This window comes from Monodon monoceros, unplaced genomic scaffold (genome assembly GCF_005190385.1).
Source record: "Monodon monoceros isolate NGI ecotype Baffin Bay Population unplaced genomic scaffold, NGI_Narwhal_1 Super_Scaffold_13, whole genome shotgun sequence".
NCBI lineage: Eukaryota > Metazoa > Chordata > Mammalia > Artiodactyla > Monodontidae > Monodon > Monodon monoceros.
The window spans coordinates 15310329-15335247 of NW_021703769.1; the positions used below are offsets into that span (position 1 = coordinate 15310329).

At 50.8% G+C, this 24919-nt stretch overlaps 1 protein-coding gene across 2 annotated transcripts in view; it reads left to right on the forward strand.

Annotated features, from left to right (window-relative positions):
* Positions 1-72: 72 nt before the first annotated feature.
* Positions 73-24919, forward strand: part of RIMS4 (regulating synaptic membrane exocytosis 4) — a 63153-nt gene continuing 38306 nt past the window's right edge. For both annotated transcript variants that reach the window (XM_029221426.1, XM_029221427.1), the window contains exon 1: positions 73-224. In XM_029221426.1, coding sequence (XP_029077259.1) covers positions 128-224 — 97 coding nt within the window. In that variant the 5' untranslated portion in view covers positions 73-127. The remainder of the gene's footprint in view (positions 225-24919) is intronic.

Sequence of the window (24919 nt, forward strand, 5' to 3'; positions counted from 1 at the left end):
CCCGGCCCGGCCTCGGGCCGCCGCCACCACGCCGCGCGCCGTACTCCGCGTCAAGAATGGGGCGGCCAAGCTGCCCAAGCCGGCCGCCGCCGCCGCCGCGGCCGAGGCGCCCGGCGCCGGTGCGGGCATGGAGCGCTCGCAGAGCCGCCTCAGCCTGTCCGCTTCCTTCGAGGCGCTTGCCATCTACTTCCCGTGCATGAACTCCTTCGACGACGAGGACGCGGGTAAGCGCGTGGCCCGCCCCCGATCCCCGGGGGGCGTCCCGGGAGCCAGATCCCGAGGCCCCCTCCCCGACCCGGTGCTCCCTAAGAGGTGGCCACTCTTTCCTCCCCACCCCCAATCCCAAGCACGCTCGGGGATGCGCCCCCAGGGTCTTCTTTCCCACCCACAGGACCTCAGATCTCTAGGATGTGGGGTCTCCTCGCCTCCCGCCGCCCCCCAGGGACCCCTAGATCATCTGCATTCACCCCTTTTCCGCAAGTGGGCCCTTTGGGTCGCCTGGACTTAGCTGTCCCTACTCACCTGCGCCTACTGAATGCTCCCGGTCTTGTCCCTGGATCCGACCCGCCACCCTCCCCGGGCCTCTTGTATGTGCCCACTCCTCAAACCCCGGGGCTTTGGCCGCCTCACCTCCGGGGCTCCGACGCGCCCCCCGCCATTGGAGGTGGCGCGCAACCTTACCGCTCCATCTTTGTCTTGGCTGCATTCATTGACTCCCTGCACAAGACCCCCGCCCTGCGCCCAAGGCCTTGAGCGCCCCTGTTTGTCTCTCCTCCTCTTCCCCCAGTCCTTTAAGGACTGGGGCGGACCGCGAGGGGACCGGTCGGGTGACGGCCTTTCCTCTCGGTTCTTCCCGGCGGTTCCCCGAGGGAGGCTTAGGGCGGCACCGACTCTACACCTGCGCGCCCTCCGGAGTGTGCCCCTGACCCCGGGTGCTCTTGTGCCTGGAGTAGCCCTTCTAGGTGGGCTGAACCGGGCCACCATACAGCGGCCCGAACCTCAGGCTCCCAGGCCTGCGCGCAACCCCAGCCAGAGCCCAAGGGGCGGTGAAATGTAGGGAAAACAGCTCTTGGGGGCCCTGGGACCAGGCAGAGGAAACAGAAGGGCTTCAGATCTGGTTCTGCGGTGAGAAAGCGAAGCCACCAACAGGTGGGGTGCCTAGAGGGCTTGGGTGAGAGTTCCCCAAAGAGTGCCAGATTGGGAGTTGGAATGAGGTTCCAGTCTTGCTTCTCTCCGTATTAGCCATGACCTTGAGCAAGTCATGCCACCCCTAGCCTCTACATCCCGATCTGTAAAATGGGATGACAGTACCTCAGACATAAAGGTAAAGTTAAAAGTGTTTTGTAAGCTGAAAATCTGAGAGTATTTTAATTCAATGAGGGGATGAAAGGGAGAGGGGTGTGTGTGGTGGGGAGGAGTAAAATGGTTTCATGGACGCTTTTGAGAACTTGATGAAAATATGGACAAGTTCTCCAAAAAATACACATAGGCACCATCCAAAAATTTTTGTCCACAGTTTTAGGGAGTTCGTGGGCCCTGCTTAAAACTCTCTGCCTGCAGGGACCCTCATCTGGTCATCCCGTTATCTGATAAGCCTTGGATGGAACGGTGGGTGATGGGTGCTCATGTCTTTCTGCTGGTGCAGGAGGCAGGTGGGGAGAAAGGGAGAAGGTTCTCCAGAAGAAAGTGTTGGCTGAGTGAATGAATGGGGCTATGTGAGGCTGACCCCTGACAGACCTGTCTTGCTGTTGACCTGGAGATGGGGGTGGAGTAAAGATGGTTACTGAAGAGCCATTTTACAGAATCTACATTTTACAGAAAAAATAACTGAGGTTCAGAGGCTTAACTTCCCCCGTGATGCAGCTGAGGGCGGTTGTATTATTATTCTGGACAAGGCAAAGTGAGGAGAGAGGTGGAGGGGCTCTCCTAACCCGGTGGCCTCCTCTGGAGCAAAATCCGGGAGAGGAAGTCCCGGCTAGCATGGGGGCTTGGGGAGGGAGCCCCACCTGCCTCGGTGAGCTGGCTCCCCGACCCTCACCTGACGTTCAAGGACGCTCCTGAAATCCCAACAGGCCACTTGGGTCTCAAGAGGCAAGGTGCATCAGTGGCGGGGACAGGTGGGTTTTTCTTCAAAGTCATGCTCTGTGTCATGGTTCAGATGCCTTGGTTATTATTGTTGGTTGCTGGTGACTTGCTCTGGTCTCACGTGAGTCAGAGTAGATAACTTCATGGAATATTAGAGATTTTTAAAGGTCCCTATTTTTTTTTTTCCAGCAGGTTTCTTCAAATTCTTAAGTTTTTCACTTGGAGCACCTAGAAATCATCTTGTCCGACCCTTTTTCACCCCCAAATTGGTGTGTGTGTGTATTTGTGTGAATGTATGCATGTGTGTGAGATTGAAGCCCCAGTGTGTGTGTGTGTGTGTGTGTGTGTGTGTGTGTGTGTGTAACACAAGGTCACCCAGTGAGGCAGGCACACAGCCAAGACAAAAATCAGGTTTCTGGTTCTCTTTCCAGTAAGACACTAGCCCTCTCTCTGAAAGAGGATTTTTTAAAAAGTCAAATCTCACTGTGTAGAAAATGGTTCCCAGGTGAAGAGGTCCCAGGGAGCGGCTGGCAGCCAGGAGTTGGGTTTGGGCATCTCATGCTCACTGTCTGCTCATCTTCAGGGATGCTTCGAGTTTGGGAGGGGGAGGGAGAAAGTGAAGTTTCCTTTCAGGAAGGCTAATGAGTGTCTGGTGAAAATCGGAAGTAGGGATCGTTGTGTCTGGTGAAAATCGGAAGTAGGGATCATTGTCTTGGTGCTCAATTTCTCTTGTTCTTCTCAAAGTCATTCATTTTCTCCTAAAAAAATAAAAAAGCCCCTTGGATTTATTCTTTCAGAACGGCACCACCCTGAACTAATTTCGAAAAGCAGTTTGAATATCTCTCAGATACTGTACAGAGACTGCTCCAGTTGCAGGGCTGTCAGAATTGGCTTTGCTTTACCTTTCTCTTCTTTGCTCCGTCCCCTCAACAGTTTCCTGCCCCTCTGTCCCCGATGACTCAGAAGTGTCCCTGATGGGCCTCTGGCTCATCTGGGTGCCTCCCCTTTGTTGCTGCTTCTGACTCCTGTCCAATGCACCTTTTTCATCAACCGGATTGACTCAGAGCCATCTTCAGGGCTTACATGCCACCCTTCAGCTGGTTTTCTGAGAAACTGTATGAGGAGGAGACTTTCATTAGCCTTAACTGGGCCAGAGCACTTTCCTGCCTCCGGCTTGGGAGCCTTGGACATTTTGTCAGCAAAGGAAGCTGCCCCTTCCACCCCTTTCTTGCCACCCTGTGGTTCAGGATGCTGGTCATTGCAGATTCCTAGAATTCCTCCCAAGGAGCATCTTCCATCGTGCACTCCGAACCCATTACTTACACTGCTTTTGCCCCTTTTCACAAAGATGCTGAGGCTTTAGAGAGGCATGCTCTTGGGAGGCATTTTTTGTGTCTGTGTCTTCATGGCTCAGCCTTGCTGGTGGTACTGGCTTTATAATTGAGGAGGGGTGGGGCAGGGAGGAGTTAGACACGTGACCTCTGCTTTTTCACATCTATATTGTTGGTTGCTGGTGACTTGGAGGAAGAAAATAATAGCATGGACCACAGAGGGTCAACATTTTTTAAATGATTACCTTTCTCTAAGTATCCTCCTAGGCACTTTCAATATTGTTTTCTTTCCTCACAGCAATTCTATAAAATTAACATTTAACATTCCCCATTTTCAGATGAGAAAACTGAGGCACAGAGAGAATATTCTTCAAGGTCACTGAGCCGGGAAATGAGGGTGGTGGGACTTGAACTTGAGCATCTCGGGCATCTGTGCTGTTGATCATTATGCTGTTTCGTGCTACGAAAAGGGTTTAGTACGGTACCTGGCACTAGACAGGCTCTCAATACCTGTTAGCTCTTATCTTTCTTATTACCAAGTAAGACTTATTTCTGAGCATGACTGTAAAAAAGAATCTGTGGGTTTGAGGAAGGGGGGTAGCCTGGTTCTCAAAATGTTAGCTTTCATAATTTTAATAAGCTAATTTTATTGCACTGTTATAGCTATTAAGGCAGAGTTGGGCCCTTCTTCTTGGAGGGGGTTTAAAGATGGGATTTGGGGGACTTGCATGTGGAACAAGAGGGTGGGGAGCACCTAGCTCCCCATTTCCCTGTTCTCTTTAACAGTTAATTTTCATTACATCTACAGTCCCAGCCCTGCCACTCTGCCTTGGGGCACAGCTGGGGAGCAAGAGTGTCTTCAGTATCCAGCAGATGCCAAAGGGCATTGCTATATCAGGGTCTGGAATTGAGGATGGTGTCCCTGAGTCTGACCAAGTGGTTTTGGCGTCCAGTTCTCCCCCACCCGCCCGGGAGAGGGGCGGAGAAGCTGGAGCAGCCAGCTCCGATTTGCCCATAGGATGCTTCTATCCAGCGCAAGGAGGAAGTTGCCATGGCAACACAGGCCGGCTACCGGTCCCTCTCCTAGCAGTTCGGGCCACATTTCTGGGCTGGAAAGCCCTTCGTGGTACTGCCTTCTTCCGCTCAGACCAAATCTGGTGGGTGGGGTGGCATGGTGGATGGGTCCCACAAACTAGTGCTAAAGCCCACTCCCCTTGTTTTTGGACGGAGGGGAAATGGAGGGGGCTGTCTGAGTTACTTCTCCTGGCTCGTGGGGTGGAGATACTCCTGTCTTGCCAGACAGATCTCAGCAGGGGTAATGAGAGCTCCAAATCCCGCCCCACCCCAGGCACCTGGAATGACCCCGCTGGAATCCCCCCTCCCTTCCCCAGTTTACTCCTTTTGGCAAGGTTTTCTTTCCCAGACCAAGTGCTAACTTTTGTCCTTGAAATTTGACCTGAGCTTTTTCTGGGAAACAAAATGTCCTGCTGTCCCATCCCTTCCCCCTGAGATGGTGGGAACAGAGTACTTCAGCCCTAAAGGGGGGCTGGGGCTGCGTGGATAAGGGAGAGTGGTGATGGGGGGAGGCCTTAAAATACCCTTCAGGATTAGGGCCACTTGAGGGCATGAGGTGGAGGCTTTGAAGCCTCCATTCCCACCCTCGTCCCTAGGGCAGGCCACTTCCTGTCCCCCCTCTGCCCCTTTCCCTAATTTACCACCAAGCACTGTAATCTCCTTTATGGGCTGGGAATTGGGCAGAACTCTTCTAGTTTTAGATAACTGAGGCATAGTAAAGAATCGAACCAGTTGTTCCCATCGTTCAAGTTGTGGGTGTGTGAGAGTGTGGACCCAAACTACTTTATCGTAAATTACTCTGAAAGAAGTATTTCAGAAAAATTGGGTGATGGGGAGTCATCCCTTCCCCCATTACACAGATCACTGGCCTGTGGATCTGCTCTGATGCAGTTCGAGCTCTCTCCTAAAATTCTCTCTTTCTCTGGCACCCTCTCTTCCTTGTCCCCAAGCTGCCAGACTCATGGCTTCAGCTTCCTTGGCTTTTGCAGCTGCCAGAGGCCCACCTGGTTCTGTTTGGTGGGAAGGGGAAAGGAGGGGCCCATTCCCCTTGTCTCCCTTTGAGAACTAGGCTCTGCCTTCCTCCCCACCCACCTCCATCCCAGAGGCCGAGCCTGTTCTAACTAACTGAAGGCGGAGTGAGGGCAGGGCGGAGGTGTGGAGGAGAGCAGACCGCAAGCCAGCTGACTCCCATCTCAGGGCCTTTCTTTTCCTCTGCCTCTTCTGACATCTCTTCATTGTGGCCTTAACAACCATCGCTTCAGCATTTCTTTTAAGAATTGTTGGAAAGGCACCAGTTTTGGAGGACATGCTCAGAAGGGTGCAGACATCTCCCCCACTGTAATCTGTGTACCGCCCTCCCCCCCCACTCCATGATGTTTTCCAGTCAAGCCCGCTGTCTTACTGTCAGAGCTCCAGTTCCAAACCCCACACCCAGTCCCTTGGAATGACCGACTGGAATTCTCTCCTTCTCCCACCCAGTTTACTCCATGGGGCTCGGATTTGACTCCACTTTGGTGCTAGGACCTCAGGCAAGTCCTGGGCCTCAGTTTCCCCATCTTGAAAACGGGGTTAATTATCCTTGTCTGAGCATCTCTTGGGGTTGTAAAAAGAAAATGGTCAAGAGGCTTGCTTGGCTGTGCTCAGTGCTTTCCATAATCTTACTGAATCATGTAGCAGCCAAAAGGGGTATCAGCTGTTGCCGATGTACCCATTTTGCAGATGAGGAAAAGCCAGGCAGCTTGGTGTAGTTTAGTGACTTTTTTGGGTTTCATGGTGGTGATTCAAACCCAGGCATGTTTGACTCCAGAGACCACCCTCTGCCTCTTGGCCTGAAATGGGCAGTGTAAGCCCCAGGGGCTGTGCTTGGGCTGTCAAAACAGCCACTGACAAAGGCCAGGGTGTGAGGGCCTGTTCACATCCAGATACACCCCTCCAGGGTCTGCCATCCCACTGCATTGCACCCCAGCCCACTGGAGTGCCTTCCTGGCCATCACTTCCGGGATGGTCCCCATCGGAGGGCTGCCTGGCCTCTTTGAAGAATCCAGTTGTCTGCCCTGGCCCTGGGGGCTGAGCCATCACCTGCCTCTCCAGACCGATGTAGGCCAATGCTGGATTATATTTAACGCTGTGCTATTTCCACTTGACAGCTCCAGAGAGCCATCCCCCCTCCCCTTTTCTCCTTCCTCCCCCCTCCCCTTCTGATTCACTCGGAAACTGACAAGGCTGATGTCAGCGCCTTATTCTTAGCCCCCGTAATTGTAACTGCATTTAGCAGTGCAGCACTTCATTAACAGTTTCTGCGAGGGGGCAGTGAGATGACTGCGTGGCTTGGGCAGGGACACGGGTGGGGGTGGGGAGGGGGCAGCTGCTGCAGGGACCCTGGCCAGCTGCCTCTTCTGAATGGACCAGCTGGGCAGGTTCCAGGCCTGGCTTTCCAAGACTAGCAGTCTTGGAAGGCCCCTTGGAGAGCATCTAGTCCACTCTCCTCATTAGGCAGGGAGGGAAACTGAGGCTCAGTGAGGCAAAGCAGCTTGCCAAGGTCACGTGTTAAGGATCCAGGGCTCTGGCCTTTGAGTCTAGGTTTTCTTCTTTGGTATTATTCATTCAGCTAATATTTAATTAGCTGCTCAGTGCCAAACAGCATTCTAGGTGCTGGGGCTATATCGGGGGAACAAGGCAGACACAGTTTCTGCACTCGCGGAGTTATGTTCTGAGGTGCAGGAGACAGACAATAAGCAGGAAAGCAATTAAACAATAAATAATTTCAGATTGTGTTAAATGAAATGAAAATAAGACAGGTTGATGGGATGGGAGATAACATTAAGTAAGATAGTCAGGAAAGGCTCACTGAGGAGGTGACATTTGAGTTGTGACCTGAATGACAGAGCCAGTAATGGGAATATGAGGGGATAGAGGGATCTAGGCGGAGGCAACAGCTGGTGCAAAGGCCCTGAGGTCAGCGCGGAGTTTGGGTGTTTAGGAAAGAGAAAGCAGACCAGCGTGGTTAGACTGCATGCGGGGAAACGAGGTCAGAGAAGTAAGCTGGGGGCAGATCACTCAGCCTGGTAGACAATGATAAGGAGTATCAGGTGGGGAAACTGAAGTTCAGATTGGGAATGGAAAAGACCCCCAGCTGAGTAAAGACAGAGAGAGGCCAAGAACTCCCGAATCCCTGTCTTTTTAGTCCCTTAGACACAGGTGGCTGTGCCTTTAAGTGCATCACATGGCTTCCTTTCACATTGTAGCTGGTATTGTGGAGTCTTGGAAGGGCTTTTTCTGCCCTTCCTGCCTGCCCCTCTCTCCTCCTCGACTCTCACCCCACCCAGCTGTATAGCTTCTCAGGGTGACGTAGCTGTGAAACTCTGGGGAGCTTTCATGGTGGGACAGAAAGAACATGGCTTTGGAATCCAACACACCTGAATTTTTATCCTGCCTCTGCTGCTTCTAAATTGTGTGACCTTGGGCAAGTGGCTTCAACTCGCCGGGACTCAATTTCCTCACCTGTAAAAGGGGGGCATAATAATAGCAAGTTCTTCAAAGGGTTATTGTGAGTAATACATTGATATAATGCACAAAACACACCTACCCCAGAGCCGGGTATGTGGAACTAAGATTTCCTCAGTTAAAAGGACTAATGAGATCGTGGGTTTAATGCTGGGCACGTAGTAGATGCTCAGTTAGAGGTTACTGCTGCAATTGTGGTTGTTACTGTTGGTTTTAATGGGTCAGAATCATCGAGGGGGCTTGTTAAAACATAAATTGCTGGGCCTCACCCCAGAGTTTCTCATTCAGTCTGGGGTGGGGCCTGAAAATCTCATTTCTTTTTTTTCCCCAAATATTTATTTATTTATTTGGTTGCACCAAGTCTTAGTTGTGGCTCACTGGCTCCTTAGTTGCAAGCACATGGCCTCCTTAGTTGTGGCATGCGAACTCTTAGTTGCAGCATGTGTGTGGGATCTAGTTCCCTGACCAGGGATTGAACCCGGGCCCCCTGCGTTGGGAGCACGGAGTCCTATCCACTGCGCCACCAAGGAAATCCCCTGAAAAATCTCATTTCTAACAAGTTCCCAGGTGATGCTGATACTGGTCCAGGGAGCCTGCTTTGGGAATCACTGGGTTAGAGAAAAAGCTGGAGAGAAATGAAGGGTTCTTCTCAACTTGGGATGTCTCCTGGCTACCTGTGTCTTAGATGCTGGGGACATTGAGTACCAAATTCAGCACCCGGGTTTAGTCTTCAGGCACTCATGTTTCCATCACATGGTCTCGGATCAAATGAGCCTCAGCTGCTGCCCTGCTTTGCACTGGGTTTAATGTGAAGGACCCCATCAATCCTTTTGGAAGTCACCTGTATAAGTGATAAATGAGTCGACATGAATAACACATCAGACCATAATATCCTTTTGTGGAATATTGAGGGGCTCAGGTCTAGCACCTTTTACCGAAGGGAACAGGACGCAGTCCCTTTCCTGCATTGGTGAAAGGCAGGACTATGTGTTAAAACCAGGAGGTTCATTTGAGGACAGGTCTCTGCTGGGAAGAAGTAAATCAAAGGGACCATCAATGTTAAGGGGCAAAATGCTGGGAAATGCTACCAAGAGACTTTACTGAGTCAGTTTATTTAGATGTTTCTAAGAAAGGGGTCGCTGGTAATTTTCTAGGGAAGGTTGAGATTTTGCTTAGGTTGGAGGCGTGGGGGATAAACCATATGATGTGATAAGATTCCCATCCAGTCCCTTAAAACTCAGAGTCTGAAGACACAGGCATTTACAAATACATTCCCGGTGGGACTTGTCCTCAACTGATGGGAGACACTTCTCCAAGAGGATTGGCTCAGGATAGCAAAAGAGCACAGACTTTGGAGGGCCCCAAACCTGGGTTGAATCTCTGCCACCTGCTAGCTGTGTCTCTTGGTTATGATACGTAACTGTTCTGGGCCTGAGCCTCGTGCTTTGTAAAATGGAGTGAATAACTCTACCCTGTGAGAATTAGAGATAATGCATGTGTGAGGCGTAGAAGGCATTCAGGACATGGCAGCGCTGCCTTTCCTGCTATTGTAGACTTCCTGGATGCAGGAAGTGTGGGATGGTGGGAGCGCATTGCCTGCGTTTGGGACTCCTGGCTCGGGTCTGGACAGCTGGTGCTTACTCTGTGCCCAGTGAGGCCTGAGAGGCTGCATTAGGAGTCAGGAGAAGAGGTCTCCGTTCAGCCGCCAAATCTCAGCATCTCCTCTGGCTGCTTCCCTTTGTCTTTTGGGCCTCAGGGTCCCCATTTACACAGTGAGGTGTCTAGTGGGCTTGGTTTAGATACAACCAGAGTCTCCCAGAAAACAGGGGACACTTGTCCAGGCCCCCATCTCCTCCTTTGGATTTCTCCCCTGCTCCTCTGCCTCTATGGTCGTTTTCATCCCCAGAGCATCCCCTCCTGCCAAAGTTTCTAGCTGATCCTTGGCTGATTGGTCATTGAATACTTTTTAAAAGAATAAGTATTATTTGGATTAAGTAATATATGCAGTTGGTACAACATTTTAGAAGCACAAAAAATATCCAATTAAAAGGGCCCCAGGCACCTCCGTCTTCTGGGTCTCCTGTCCCCTCCCTAGGACAAACACTGTCTCTAGCTCTCACAACCCTTTATGCTGCTGTTACTGACAGTAACATGTTCTGTGGTGAAAAGCCAAACAGCACAAAGGACACCCAAGAAAACCCAGTCTCCCTCACACCTCAGCCACCTAGTCCCACTCCCACAAACCACCAGTATGGTCTTTTAGGCTACCAGTTTTTTCTCTATTTTCCAGTTAGTAAATTCTTATTAAGCACTTATGGTGGTGCCCAGTCCTGTGAGGATTCAAGAGTAGTCAGATTATACCAGGCAGTATAGCACAGTGGTGGTTATGATACACACTCCACAGCTAGATGGCCTGGGTTTGAATCCTGGCTTTGCCACTCATTGGCTGTGTGACCTTGAGCAAGTGACTTAACTTCTCTGAGCCTCAGTCTCCTCAACTGCGAAATGGGCCCATAATAACCCCTCCCTGCCTTGAAGGTGTCAGGAGGATTAAATGAGTAGGTATTTGTGACATGCTTTGTAGAGAGCCCGAATACAGTAGAAGTGTGTTAAGAGTATTAGCTATTACTATCTCAGAGCCCTTAAGCCAGAAGTCTCTCTGAAGTTCTCTAGCATCTTTAGTGGAGGCCCAGAGAGGGATCTCATGGTTTGCTCAAAGCCTCACAGCAGGTCTCTGGTAAAACCAGGAGTAGAACTGATGTTTCTGGACTCCCAGTCAGGGCCTCTTCCTCTCCCAGGTGACCCAAGTGGCTACTTTGCACCCTATTGGCACCTGAGGCTTCAAGTCCATACCCTGCATTTCCGGTACTTGGTGTCCCTGAGAAATGCCGCTTGGAGTCGCCTTGGGAGTGGGTGGGAGGATATGTCACTAATTGGGGCCTGTAATGGAAATTAATTAGTTCCTCAGCAGATGTCGAGAAACATCTCTCATCTGCCTGGGCCCAACACCAACACTGGACCAGGTGCCTTGGGGGCCCACCCAGACCCAGGCCAACCCACCCCCGAACCATCTGGCCCCTGGAAGCTGCAGCCACTTCTCTCTAGCTTCTGTTGGGTATGCTGGGTCCTGGGAGAGGGACCCCCAAACTGGGATGCCTGGCCCTGATGGGAACTGGGTGGGTGCTAAGAGGGAGGGAGAAATTAACATGTGTAGTATTCTTAGACTCCTCCCAGCGGTCTTCAACTTGAAAAGAATATAGAAGATGGGAGAACTCTCTCCTGTTTCCACTGTCTTAGTTTGAGACGTGGATTCTTGTGCAGGTGATATGCTATGCAGTGCTGTCAGGTGAGACCGGGATGCAGGATGGGCAGGAAAAGAAGCAGCTAACGATGGGCACTCAGCCACAGGCTGGCCTCAGCCTGACCCATGGGAAGCTCTAGAGGGCGGATGGCGTCACAGAGTTGACTGGCCTTCTGGACTCGCGTATCAGTCAGTCATGGGCTGTGGACAGTCCCCCCGGGGCGGCGGGGGAGCGGAGACATAACTTTTGGGGCACGGCAGCTCCCATCAGCTAAGAGCAGCTCTCCAAAGAAGGGGCAGCTGTGAGCTGGAATTGCAGAAACTCGCAGCAGCTGTGAGATGGGTGTCCTGCTTGTTAAAGGGGCTCTGGCTGGGCTGGGTCCACCCACCAGCTGTCTGGGAACTTCTGACCACAGAGTGAGGAGAGCAGGTGTGGCCAGCTCTGTGCTGGGTAGTGCCCACCCCTATTACAGGTCACCCTCTCCATGGTCCCACAAGGTGTGCATGGTCATTACGTTAGGTGGGGCTGGAGGAATCGAGTGTCCAGATGGACTCCTGGCTTGGCCAAGGTCAAGTTGGTGAAAGCTAGGACAGGGCTGCAAACCCGGGGCTGCCTCCAACCCTTGTGGTCTTTCCAGCATCTGTGCTGCATTAATTCTTTCCATGAATATACGTGTGTATTTTGTGCTTCCTGGTGGGTTTCTTTCCAGGTACCTCTTTTTTTTTTTTTTTTAAATTTATTTATTTTTGGCTGCGTTGGGTCTTCGTTGCTGCACGTGGGCTTTCTCTAGTTGCGGCGAGCGGGGGCTACTCTTCGTTGCAGTGCATGGGCTTCTCGTTGTGGTAGCTTCTCTTTGTTGCAGAGCACGGGCTCTAGGCACGTGGGCTTCAGTAGTTGTGGCACACAGGCTCAGTAGTTGTGGCTCGTGGGCTCTAGAGCGCAGGCTCAGTAGTTGTGGTGCACAGGCTTAGTTGTTCCACAGCATGTAGGATCTTCCCGGACCAGGGCTCGAACCTGTGTCGCCTGCATTGGCAGGCGGATTCTTAACCACTGCGCCACCAGGGAAGTCCCCTAGGTACCTTTGGAAGGTGTCCATCTTGGTTTTCTGTTTTGTACCTTGCAAACATAAAGACCTTTGGGCCTGACAGGTGTTTGCCTATTTGAGCTCACCTGATCCTCGTGGAAAATCGGCTTTGATTCCAGAGAGGTGGGCAGGGGACCTGACTGACAGACTCCTTGAGGTGAAAAGTTAAGGGGTAGCTGCTTTGTCATGGAATGAGCCCTGAATTTGTCATAAGAAAACCTGGGTTTGAGACCCCATTTCTGCCCATTTGTCAGCTGAGTGACCCTGGGCAGGTCTCTTCAAGCCTTGCTTGCTTCTTTAGGTGAACAAGCCCACAGCTATAAGCCTTGGGTAGCCTGGCAGGTGTGCTAATGATACTGCACATAGCAAGGACCTGGCAAGGCTCTGACTGGGTTGGGGTGGGGAGTCCAAAACCAGACCTGAGGGACTTCCCTGGCAGTCCAGTGGTCAGCACTCCATGCTCCCACTGCCAGGGGCCCGGGTTCCATACCTGGTCAGGGAACTAAGATCCTGCAAGCCGCGTGGCATGGCAAAAAACAACAACAACAACAACAAAAGAAAACAACCCCCAGAGCTGACCTCTGTAGCATGTGCGTGGGAACCGTGTCAGATCAGGGCCCATCTGTGAAATGGGCTCAGTGACGCTTGTCTTCCTGTCCTAGCTTGGGCTCCCCACGAAACAAGGATCTGAGTACAAGTATTAGGTTGAACCACAGGAAACTGCCATTTTTAGGAGTCAAAGCAGTCAGATAGCAGTTGTACATGGTTCATATGGTTCCCGAGGTGATGGATGAAACTCCAGGAGGGGAATGAGAAAGTCACTTGGGGAAACAGTGTGTTATCAGCCAAGTTACCCCGGACCGAGGGCAACCGCGTTGAGTCTTCCTGGGGTCTCTGGGACAGGGCTTGGCAAACTTCTGTAGAGGGCCAGACCCTGGATGTTTTAGTCTTTACGGGTCATAAGGTCACTTTCCCAACTGCTGGATTACACAGTTGGAGGGCAGCCACCGACAATATACAAATGGATAGGTGGTGCTGTGTTCTAACAAAAAATTTATTTACAAAAATAGGCAGTGAAAAAAAAAAAAAAAAAGGCAGCGAGCTGGATTTAGCCCATGGGCCCTAGTTCGCAGACCCGCGGAGGAGAGCATGTACCTCCGTTATCCCACCCAGGAGTGAGGGAGCTGGGGTGCTTATACACCAACTCCCATCAGTCACTGGTTGAAGGCCAAGTGTGGGGATGGGGATGGAGTGGGGGCAGGGCGTTGTCTGTTGCCCTTGGCCAAGAGAAACAGGAGGTCCGCAGGAGGTCAGGCCAGCGGTCACTGAAATGCTAAAGGGATGTGGGACAGGGGATGGCTCCTGCCAGTTCAGACGCCTGACTGTGTGTGGAGAGTGTACCTGAGAGAAAGTGACAGGATGAACAGGAAAATGAGTTTGGGGTAGGGCCAGATGATCTAACTTCGCATTTCTAGCCTTTTCAGCCAGTTGTTACTTCCAGGCAAAACCTGGGTCCTCCATTCTTGGCAGGCTTGTTCGAATTTTCTGCTTCCCGTACCTCTGCTTGGGCAATTTCATCTTCTGGGATGCCCCCCACCTTCCCCCTCAGGGCTCCGATGCCACTTCCTCCAGGAAGCACACCTCTCTTCTCTCGGGCGGAGTTGATTGTTCCTCCTGGGCATTCACATGGCACTCTGAGCTTCTCTTCTCTCTCTCCAGCAGTTGCAAAGTCTGGCTGACATCACTTTTCACTGCCACACTGAGAGCCCCTCCAGGTCAGGGACTGTGTGATTCTCTGCTGCATCCCACCCAGGGGAGCCCTGATTTGGGAAAGGCGGAGCTGAACCCCAAACCTTCCCAGACTCTCTCCCTCCCCGTTCTCCCCTCCCTCTCTCTCTTTCTTCTCCAGTAGGTGCTGATGACCCGAGACAAGCCCAGTCTTTGCCCTCATGGAGTTTACAGTCTGGTGGGAGGGGGTTAGACATAAGACAACCCAAAGGAACAACTAATAATTTGATCATTACTGTGCTTAGTGCCACACAAGTCAAGTGCAGGGTGCCGGGGGAGGCTGGAGCTGGAAGAACTGAGCTGGGGGAGAGGAGGGGAGGAGACAGCGAAGCTGAGACTTAAGGGATGAGTGGAGTCGGCCAAATGAAGGCGGGGGAGTGGCGGAGTGAGACAGGATGCCATGACTCTGAGAGCACGGACTTGGGGTCAATTATGGGAGTTGGGGGTGCAAGTCTTGGATTCTCTCAGTCTTTGTGGCTGTCTCCCCCTCCCCTCATCTGTCTCTCTTCTTCCTCTCTCTCTCTCTCTCTCATTCTTTCTCTCGCACACACACATATACACGCATGCACACGGATGGAAATATTGACCATAATTACTTCTACGGGGCAGAATTATGGGTAGTTTTTGTTTTCTAGTTTGCACTTCTTTGGTATTTTCCAAATTTTCTACAATGGACAAGTCATGGCAAAAATTGAAGTCTTCAGCATCCGGAGACCACACTCCCACTGGTAGCTGTGTGACCTTGACCACGTTGTTTAATCACTCCTGCTTCTGTCTCTCTCTGTAAGATGAGGACAGGTGTGGTTAACACACGGTACCCATCACATCCTGACACTTCACCTCCCTTAACTCATCAGAGCTTTACAACTACGCCGTGAGGCAGGTGCTGTCACTATCCCTGTTTTATAGATGGGGAAACAGGCATGGAGAGGTTAAGTACATTGCTCAAGATCACACAGTAAGAGACAGAAGTAGGACTGAAACCCAGATGCCTGACTCCAGAGTCTGAGCTTACCCACTTGGCTCTACTGCCTGCCTCCCAGGGTCAGGATGATAATCGATAAGAAGACACCTGTCAAGCCCTTAGCACGGTGCCTGGCATACAGTTAGTGCTCTGTAGATATTAATTCTTGTTATTATTAGCAGCTGTGCAAAGGCCCTGGGGTAGGAAAGGCACATGGTGTTTTGAAGGCACATGTGGTTAGTGAAGCAGCAGGACTGGGTCATACTAGGTCTTTAAAGTCAAGAATCTTGGATCTGAGCTTAAGAACAGTTGAGTTGAACCCTGTTGGGTTTTTAGCAGGGAGGTGACAGGCTCAGATCTGGGGTTTACAAAGACCTCTCTGGTTGTGGATGAGAAGAATGGGGCCAGGAGGCCCAGGGATGGCTCCCTTTGTTATAGTGACTCTTCCCAAATGGGTCGGACCATCCCAGCGTTGACTCCTCAGACCCTGGCAGTGATGGTGTTTTGCTGTCTAGGCTGGCTGTGTGGGCTAGAGCACAAGACACGGAAGTCAGGAGTGTGTCACCAGGCAGTGGTGGTGAGGCGAGGCTGGGAAGTGCCAGTTTGAAGGCAGGAACAAATTACTCTCCTGGAGATGAGGCCGGGCCAGTTCCTGTCATGCTACATTATTAAATTTGTAATCTTCATTCTAATACTTCCCAGCAGTGAATAAGAACCAAATTTAAAATGGTGACTTTACATTTCTGGAATGAAGCTCTTTGTCAGGAACTCTTGAAACCCATAATTTCTCTCCAGAGGTGAATGTCTACATCCTTTAAAAAAAAATTAAAATAAAAAAATAATAAAACCACTCTTTAGTTAAAGGTTGGGTCTGAAGGTTTGTCTGCAGCCCAACCGTGGCAAGAATTGAGAGTGGGGTCTGTATGTCTCCAGCCCCAGAAAAGGCTCAAAGTAGGGCTGGGCCTGCAGATGCCCTGCGCCTCCCAAGATATTTAAACCCCTAAATCTGGGCCTTGCTAGGGAAGAAAGGTGGGAGAAGCCGCATGCCCACCTCACCCGCAAGTCTGTTGATTTGCAGGTTTTTTCTTTTTTATCGTTTTTGGCCGCGCCAGACAGCAGGAGGGATTTTAGTTCCCCGAACAGGGATCGAACCTGTGCCCCCTGCAGTGGAAGCGCAGAGTCTTAACCACTGGACCGCCAGGGAAGTCCAGAATCTGTTGATTTGTGAAAAGTTTTGGTAAAAAATTAGACCGCAGTCTTTAGGAGAATTGCCCTGTGTCAGGCTATGATGAGTTTTCTCATGACCTATTTGGGGGGCAGTAGACCTGGCTGCTGGTGGAACCATGGGCTGTGTCATTCCTGCCTTTACACTTAGCAAGAAGGGCCCTGATCTGGGGTCACCAGCACTACTGGGCTGATCTCCAGCCCTCCTCGCTGGGTGAGGAATCTATGGGGCAATGGGGACATGCCCACCTGGACCCCCCTTTCTAGGCCATGTTCCGGGTACGTGGGACCCTGGAATTCCCTGTCCAAACGGCCCTGAGTCAGCATCTGGGGTCTGTCCAGACCCCTTCCCTAGGCCCCTCCTCCATCACGGGTGTCCTGATACATGGCCGCAAAGTAGCTGTTTGTGGAGGTGAGAACAGAACACACATGTACAGAGTGGGCCCCTGGGTATGCGGGGGTGGGGAGGACGGGAAGGGATGGGCTACAGCAGAGGGCCTGTATTCAGCTCCTCTCTCCATATTCAGCCATGGAACTCAGAGGATTCTAAATTTGAACCTGTCCTGGGCTTCAAGGTCATTATGAAGGCATATTTGTCAGAATGGAAGGATAGAGCATGTTTTATGTAAGAGCCTGATTTATAACTTTTAAACATTTAGAATGAGCATGGCGGCCTCCATTGTACTTTTGCCCTGGGCCCTCCACTGTTGGGTGGGGCCTTTGCATCATCCTTTGAACTGAGGGTGAGAGCCGCCCAGGGATGGCTCTTCCCCTCGTGATCCCACACGTGGGCTCTGGTGCACACGCATGGCTCGTATGGCACGTTTGTGCTAGCCTCACCCCCACCCCAGGTGATTGAATTTAAATGGTACCTCCTGTAAAAGGATGAATTAGAAAAAGGCCCGTGGGGTGTACCACCTGACCAGTGAAAACAGGCTGTGTGTCCACCCAGCTCAGTCGGGCACCTTTGTGCAGGTAGCAACCTGTCCGATAGTTCACAGGGTCCCATGGACCTGAACCAGAGAGGGGCCCTGAGCAAGACCGCCAGGGAAAGTGCTGACACTCTGGTGTCCCAAGATAATCATTAAAGTCATTTTACGTTTTCAATAATCATCCTTATCACGACAGCAAATGTTTATTTTGTGTTTCTCACATGCTGAGTACTCTGAACACTGGATTATCCTATCAAAACATCAGAATACGAGGGGGGTACAACTGTCATGCCCATTGCACACATTAGGAAACTGAGGCTCAGAGAAGAGACGCTCGTCTTTGGCTCAGGGTCTTTCAACAGTAAGGTCAAATGCAGGTCTGCCTGAGCCCATGAATCTATGGGCCTAACCACCGCTATGCACTGCCCTTTCTCATTTTAAAGTGTTATTTATGCAGTCAGCGTATTTACTGACCCCCTACTCCAATGTGCTGGATGCTGAGGTAGGTGCGGAGTAAGACGGGGGCCTCCCGCAGCCAAGGAGGAGAGACAAGCAGAGCAGATAACTGGGTGACCCCATTGAGCCGGGGGTGCTGAGTACAGCCTTGAAGGGTGAGAAGCTGTTTACGAGGCTGGAGTGGAAGGGGGGAGGGAGGTGCTTCAGACCCCTGGGGGTTCTGTGTGGTCAAGGAAGAGTGAGTGTCCTGAGGTTTATTGATGCCTTGTGGGTAGGTGCATTAAGAGATGGGTGTGGGTCTACAAAACAGAAATAAGAGTTACAGATGTAGAAAACAAATTTATGGTTACCAGGGGGTAAGGGGGGGGGAAGGATAAATTGGAAGATTGGGATTGACATATACATACTACTACATATAAAATAGATAACTAATAAGGACCTACTGTGTAGCATAGGGAACTCTACTCAATACTCTGTAGAAATGGCCTGTATGGGAAAAGAATGTAAAAAAGAATGCATATATGTGTATGTATAACTGATTCACTTTGCTGTAAACCTGAAACTAACACAACACTGTAAATCAACTATCCTTCAATAAAAATTAAAAAAAAAAACAGATGGGTGTGGGGAGGAGGTGGGGTCAGGAAAGGGGGGTGGCAGGTTGGGAAAGGCTCTGGAGCTGTGTCCAGGACCTGGCCCTTCTTGAAGACCAGAGCTGTGTCATCCTCTTCAGGCATCTGCTGAGACGAGTGGTACTTACCAGTCTACCCACCAGCACCATCCTTTTCAGAGTCAGAAAGGCGAGACGGCAAGGGGAGTGAAGGGTCCTTTGGTGCATTTCTGGCCAGGTTGCGTTTGGAACCCAGGCCTCTGAGCCCTACCAGGCTGTAGTCTAGTCCCTTCACGAGCCGGGAGAGTGGGAGAGTCAGAGAGTCACTCCTTATCATTTTAGTTTCTTAAAACAATCTTGTGCTTTCACAAGTTTCAAACGCTTGTAGAGTTATTCTAGCTTTGCATTTTCTGAGCATACGCCACGTTCCCGGTGCTGTGCTCAGATTTCATGTGTGTTACCTTGGATAGCCCTCAGAGGGAACCTCTGAGGGGGGGGGTCCTGTTGTTGCTGTTCCCATTTTACAGATGAAGAAATGAAGGACCTCTCCCAAGGTCGCCCACACAGCAAATGGCAGAGCCAGTTTCCTTGGGCCTAACCTTCTCAGGCTATGCTCTGTGTACCCAAACTTTGGGAAAATGCAGAGAAAGCACACAGAAAGAAAATTAAAATGACTCCAATTCTATATAATCCAAGAGCAGAATGTTTAACCATTGGGGCTGTTTCTCTCCAGTTGTGTGTGTGTGTCTGTGTCTGTGTGTGTGTACAATGCATGTGTGCAGGAATGCGTGTTTAAACCAAGGCAGGGTCACGCTGTGATACTGTTTTGTAAACCAAAACCACTATTTAAGAATCACCTTAAAAGGACCTTCACGGCCTGGTCTCTACAGGGACACTGATTTCTAGGATCAGGTCTAGAACTGCATCAGACTTGCCAAGGCAGGACCAGGGACAGCACCAGGCAGCTCACTCAAATAGCCACGGTTCATTTTTTCCCCCCTGCTTTCCGCTCCTGTTCTTGTAAAAAAAATAATAAAATAAATTTAAAAACTGACAGACCCACCCAGGATTTTATTCCATGCCTGGCCCGGCATTTAAATGCAAGAAGCAGAAGGCTTGCGAACTATAAATAGACCCGGCTGCTTCTGAACAGTGGCAGGGAGAATTTGTAGGTCCTGTTTCCTCCGAACCTGGTGACCTGGATTACCTCCTTCCTGCAGCGGTTGCTTTCCTCTCTGTCTCCTCTGCCCATCCTTTGTGGAGCAGAGCAAGTCCCTCTCTGCAAATGCTTGGTGACTGTCTACACTGGGCCTAGGTCCTGAGCGAGCCACCACCAGCCCCATCACAGCCTGGGGTAGCAGGGGTGGACATGGGCACACATGTCCACAAGTGAAAATCTCGTCATTGGAGAAGCCCAAAGAGGGGTCCCTAGTTCTGGGAGTCAGGAGGGGCTTCCTGGAGGAGGGGATGCTGAAGCTGGAAAAGGGAAGGAGGGACCCGGGGAAGGGGTGGCCTGGGAGAAGGAGTCTGTGGGGCCGTGGGTGTAATGCTTGGCACAGACAAGTTTTTGTGGTTAGTAAGCGATCACACGCTTCTTGAGGGCACATCCTGGGTTCCTTTGGTGGCTCCCATGGCTTCTAGGATCCAGCAATGCTGAGTACAGAGGCTACTCAGCATTTCAGTAGCCCAGTGATTCCTCACCTGCCCTGCCCATGCTCTTCCATCTGCAACCAGGATACTGAGCGACTCAACTGAAGACCTCAGCTGGAACCTGGAAATCTACTTCTTCACTAGCTCCCCAGTTGATTCTGATGTTCTACCTCATTTGGGATTCGCGGTGCGGACCCAGGCTCCCATCTGGGGACCACGCCTCAGACCCCCAGTCCAGTGGGGGTCCACCCTCGGGTGACAGTGAAGGGAGCTCACACCCTCTCAGGGCAGCTCCTTCCGTTGACAGAGAGTCGACTGCAGAAAGGCCTTCTCCCCTTGTGCCGAGTCACCATCACCATTAATCCTAACACAGCAATGATATGGAAAATCTAATTTGTGCAGTCCTTTGTTGTCTACAGAGTACTTATATGATTCGAGAGGCGATAGATTTTAAATTCAGCCAGACCTGGATTTAAACCCTGCCCACCCCCCGCTTCTTTGGTCCTACCCTGTTGGCTGTGTCCTTAAACAAATGACTTCTCCGTGTCTCAGTGCTTATGTCTTAAATGGAAGTAATAATAGTACTTCCCTCTCAGGTCATTGGGAGAATTGAGTAACGTGCATGCTCAGTACAGTAGTAAAGCACTTACTCCATAATAGTTTATTATTATCATGATTGCTGCTACTACTGTTACGTAGAATATTTACATGGTAAATTCAACATCCAAGAGGTTTTTATTGAGCGCTGAATGTGTACCCTACTATAGGTGATGAGCTACATCGTCAAAAAGTTCTCACTAAATGACAGTCATCATTGTCAGCATTATTAGGATGATTTGAGCCTTACAGAGTTGGAGTAGGTGGTAAAATCACCCACCTTTTACAGATAGGAAGATGAAGCTCAGAGGGTTAAGGGGTTTCTAAAACCTCCTCAGCTGATAAGAGACGGGATGGGAATTTAATCCATGTCTTCCGTCTAATCCTCTTCTTTTCTCCCACCTTCAGTAGGCTTTTGGAACAGACAGTTGTGAAGGAAGGAAGGGAAGGAGGGAGACCATTATATTACAGGGTTAAGGGGCTTCTCCAGCCTTAGCCCCCGTGGTTTTCTCCACGGCAGGCAGGTCCGCAAGGTCCTTTCTCTTCTCTCCCTCCACAGTGTTCCACCAGGGAAATCCAGCTTTGTTGCGTTTGAGCATCTTGCAGGCATAAAAGAGTCCTCGGGGAGCACTGTGTGGCCGGGCAGCTCAGCACGCTTACCCCAGGCTGGTTTTGCAGCCGGAGTGCGGTTTAGGTCTTCTCATCTGCTCTGGCAGCTGCGGGTGCCATTGACACCTTGTCCACTGTCTGCAGCCCCCACTCCACCCTGAGTCACTGCCCGGTACCCACACCAACAGATTTGTTGGGTCCAGGGCTTGCCCTGGCTGGCTGCAGAATGCCCCCTACTTTCAGTCTCCTTCCTGTCCCAGGAAAGTGAGCAGGTGCTTCAGCCACTGAGTTCTCTCTCCCAGGGAACTGGCCGTTCAGCTGGATCTCTCTCCACTGGATAGAAGGCCCCGTCCCCGTTAGAGAAACTGCAGACTTCAACAAGGCAATGGGAATTGTAGCTAGCAGAGGGTCCCTGTAACCAGACATATGGGCGGGTTCCTCGCCGGCAACGTGGGTCCCAAGCCAATGGCTCTCGTGTCTTTTATTCTGTACAAGATGTCGGCTGAAGCTTTCCTCTCACAAGCCTTTCTGAGCTTGCTCTCTCCCTTGCACAACTTCAGCTGCCCTATTTCCGTCTCCCTTTCCATTCACTTCAGTAATCAGGCAAATCTAATTTCTAATAGCCTCTGACGGTAGGAAAACGCTAGGTTAAGGGTCAAGAGACCAAATTCAAGAGCAGTGCTGTCCGATAGCAATTTCTGCGATGGAATGTTCTGTTTCTGCGCTGTCCAAAATGGCAGGCACTAGCCACATGTGGCTGTTCAGCACTTTAACTGTGGTTAGTGCAACAGTGGAACCAAATTCTTAAAAATTGTAATTAATTTAAGTGGTCACATGTGGCTCGTGGCTACTATATTGGGCAATACAGCTCTAGACCCTGCTCTAAATATATTGAGCTCTGAGACCTTGAGCACGTTTCTTGCCCTCTCTGGGAAGATGAGGGGTGCAATTTGAGAATTCAGAAGGAGGCTGTCTGGAATAGAGACTGAGGTCAGGGGTCAGCTACAACTGGAATAGGTTCCAGTTCTGCCAGATACCAACACGTGATCTTGGGCAAGTCACTTAACCTCACTGTGCTTCAGCGTCCCCATTTGTAAATGGGGCATAGTAACAATCACCTCACAGTGTTAAATGAAATACCACGAATCTCTTAAGTGCCTCACTCCCAGTAGGCTCTTGACAAATTGTAGAAGTAGGAACACATGCTCTCTCCTGCCTCTTTGGACAACTCTGACAATTCTTGCTTTAGCTACAAATGTATATAACGTGCTTCCTTTTGGGACCAGAAGTCATCACCTTGACCTCTTGAAATTATGTACAAGTTGTGTCATTGTGCATCTATGGGGTTTTTTTTTCTGGAGAAAACCAGAATTTTTTAAAAAGAGAGATAAACAACTTTCAGAAGATTCATAAAAGTCCAAAAGGTTTAAAAACTCAGGGAAGGAAGGAAACTGGTACTCACTCACACGCAGGGCCTGGGCAACAGGGCTGGTAAGATCAGAAGACATCAGATTCTGGCTGCAGACTGCCGGCATTCCGGTTCGAGCCCTGCCACCTCCAAGATGCATAAACCTTGTTGAACTTCAGCTTCCCCATCTGTAAAATGGGGGTAATATAGGAGCTATTTCATGGGTTGTTGTGGGGATCAAATAAAAGTCCATGTTAATTGTGTAGCGTAGCACACAGCACCCAGCCAGTGCCCGGTGCGTGCTAGCTGCTTTGTCAGCAGAGCATCGTCGTCATCACCATCATTTCCATCCACTGTGCGCCAGGCTTGATGCAAAGTGTGTTTGTCTCCCCAGGTCTGTGCTTTCTTGCCTGCCACGTCATCTCAGACTTCATCTCAGACCGCCCCTTTCTCATTCTGCTCCAGCGGCTCTGGCCTCCTTGTTTGTCAGACATAACAGATGTAAATCCACTTGGGGTCTGTATGTTTGTGTCCTCTGTGCTGGGAGCACTTTCCCCCCAGATATCCAGGTGGCTCATTTCTTTACCTCCTTCACGTAGCATGGTGACACCTCCCTGACCTCTGTCTAAAACCAAAACACCCACCCCTGCACCCATCACCTTCTGACACCCGCTGTGTCTTCACGTATTTGTGCACTTTGGTGTTTGCTTGCCTCCCCTGGATCGGAGCTTCAGGAGGACAGATGGTTTCCCTTATTTTTGTTCCCTGCTTTAGCTCCAGTGCCTAGAGCAGTACTTGACATATAGAAGGTGCTCAGAAAAATGCTTGGCGAATGAGTGAATGAGCGAATGAATCTCATTCTGCCTGAGATAGGCTCCTGTGGGATCCTCAAACCCCAGGCGATGTCTCCTGTGTAATATGACCAATCAATAAGTATTCCCTGTGTGAACCCTCCTCCGTGCCAGCTTAATCTCTGTGCCAGGGATAGAAGGATGAAGAACACCCCAGCTCTTGAAGATGAACTCGTAGGCCTGGGGGTGGGGGTGGGGTGACCACAGCCATGTCCTCTTCCAAGCGCTTACTGCAGTTGTAACTACCAAATTGTCTTGCCATCCTGTGTGTGGTCAGTCTTCCACCCTAGACTGGAAAGGCTCAGTGGACAAGGACCCCCATCTGCCTTGCTCGATGCTGTGTCCTCAGCACTAGTACAAGGCCCGGCACGTGTATGTGGACTGGATGCATGACTGAACAGGATATAGGGTGTGGTGGGATAGGAACGGGCAGAGGGTCTGTGGTTGTACCAAGGAAGGGCGGAGCCGTGGAAGGATTCACATGGGAGGTGAGGAACTTTCCCCGGTCCCTTGGCAGTTTGCCTTGACCTTCACTTGGCCAACGATGGAGCATCTTGGGAGGATGGGAGGGTGGTGGCTTCCCCTCCCTCAGGAGGCTGGGTGGCCTGCCGCAGCCCTTCTGTGTTTCAGCTTCTGCCTGCGCCTCTGTCCTTGGAGTTAAAAATAACCAAAGATGAGAGTGCAAGGACACACTGTCCTTCTTTGCTGTGGAGCAGGGATTCTGCTACCTCGTCTCAAAGGGGGCTGCAGGGTGGCAGGTTTGAGAAGCCAGCAGCTTAAAGAATTATCCCTTCCTGCTCCCTTGAGGACAAGCACAGACCTCACTTTCCCCAATCTGGGATGACTCTAAATGAGTTATGGAATGTCACAGCTAGAAGGGCTCTCCAGCCTCCAGGTAGGCTGGTTACCTGGCAGGAAGCCCATAGCCCTCCAGGCCTGGGACCTTGGCAGACATTACCAATCAATTAAGCGCCCCCCCCCACTTTCCTGGGACCGTGGCAGGCATCACCAATCAATCACAGCACCCTTTTCTGCCAAATCCAGACATAGTCTAAGAATTCTTAACACGGGATATTTTAGGCAACAGCTACCAGAGTTGGCGTAAAAAGAGAAAACCTGTTTATCATCGTAATCTAGTCCAGTCCCCTCATGGTGTGGAAACGGGAGCTCAGAGAGGTGCAGAAACTTGTCTGATTTTACACTGCAGGTCCATAGTGGAGCTAGGACCAGACCCAGGAGTCCTAACTCTGCTGGGACTTTTTTCCCGCTGTCCCCTACTGCATCCTCTTTTCCATGAGAACTAAGGTTTGTCCAAAGGAAGGGTTTTTTAACCCATGGACTGCAAGCCTCAAATTTTTATACAACGTACTGTGTGTATGTGCTGACAGGTACTTTTCTAAGGAAAGTGAGAGTAGCCTCCATCAGCTTCCCAAGAGTATCCTTGCACAAC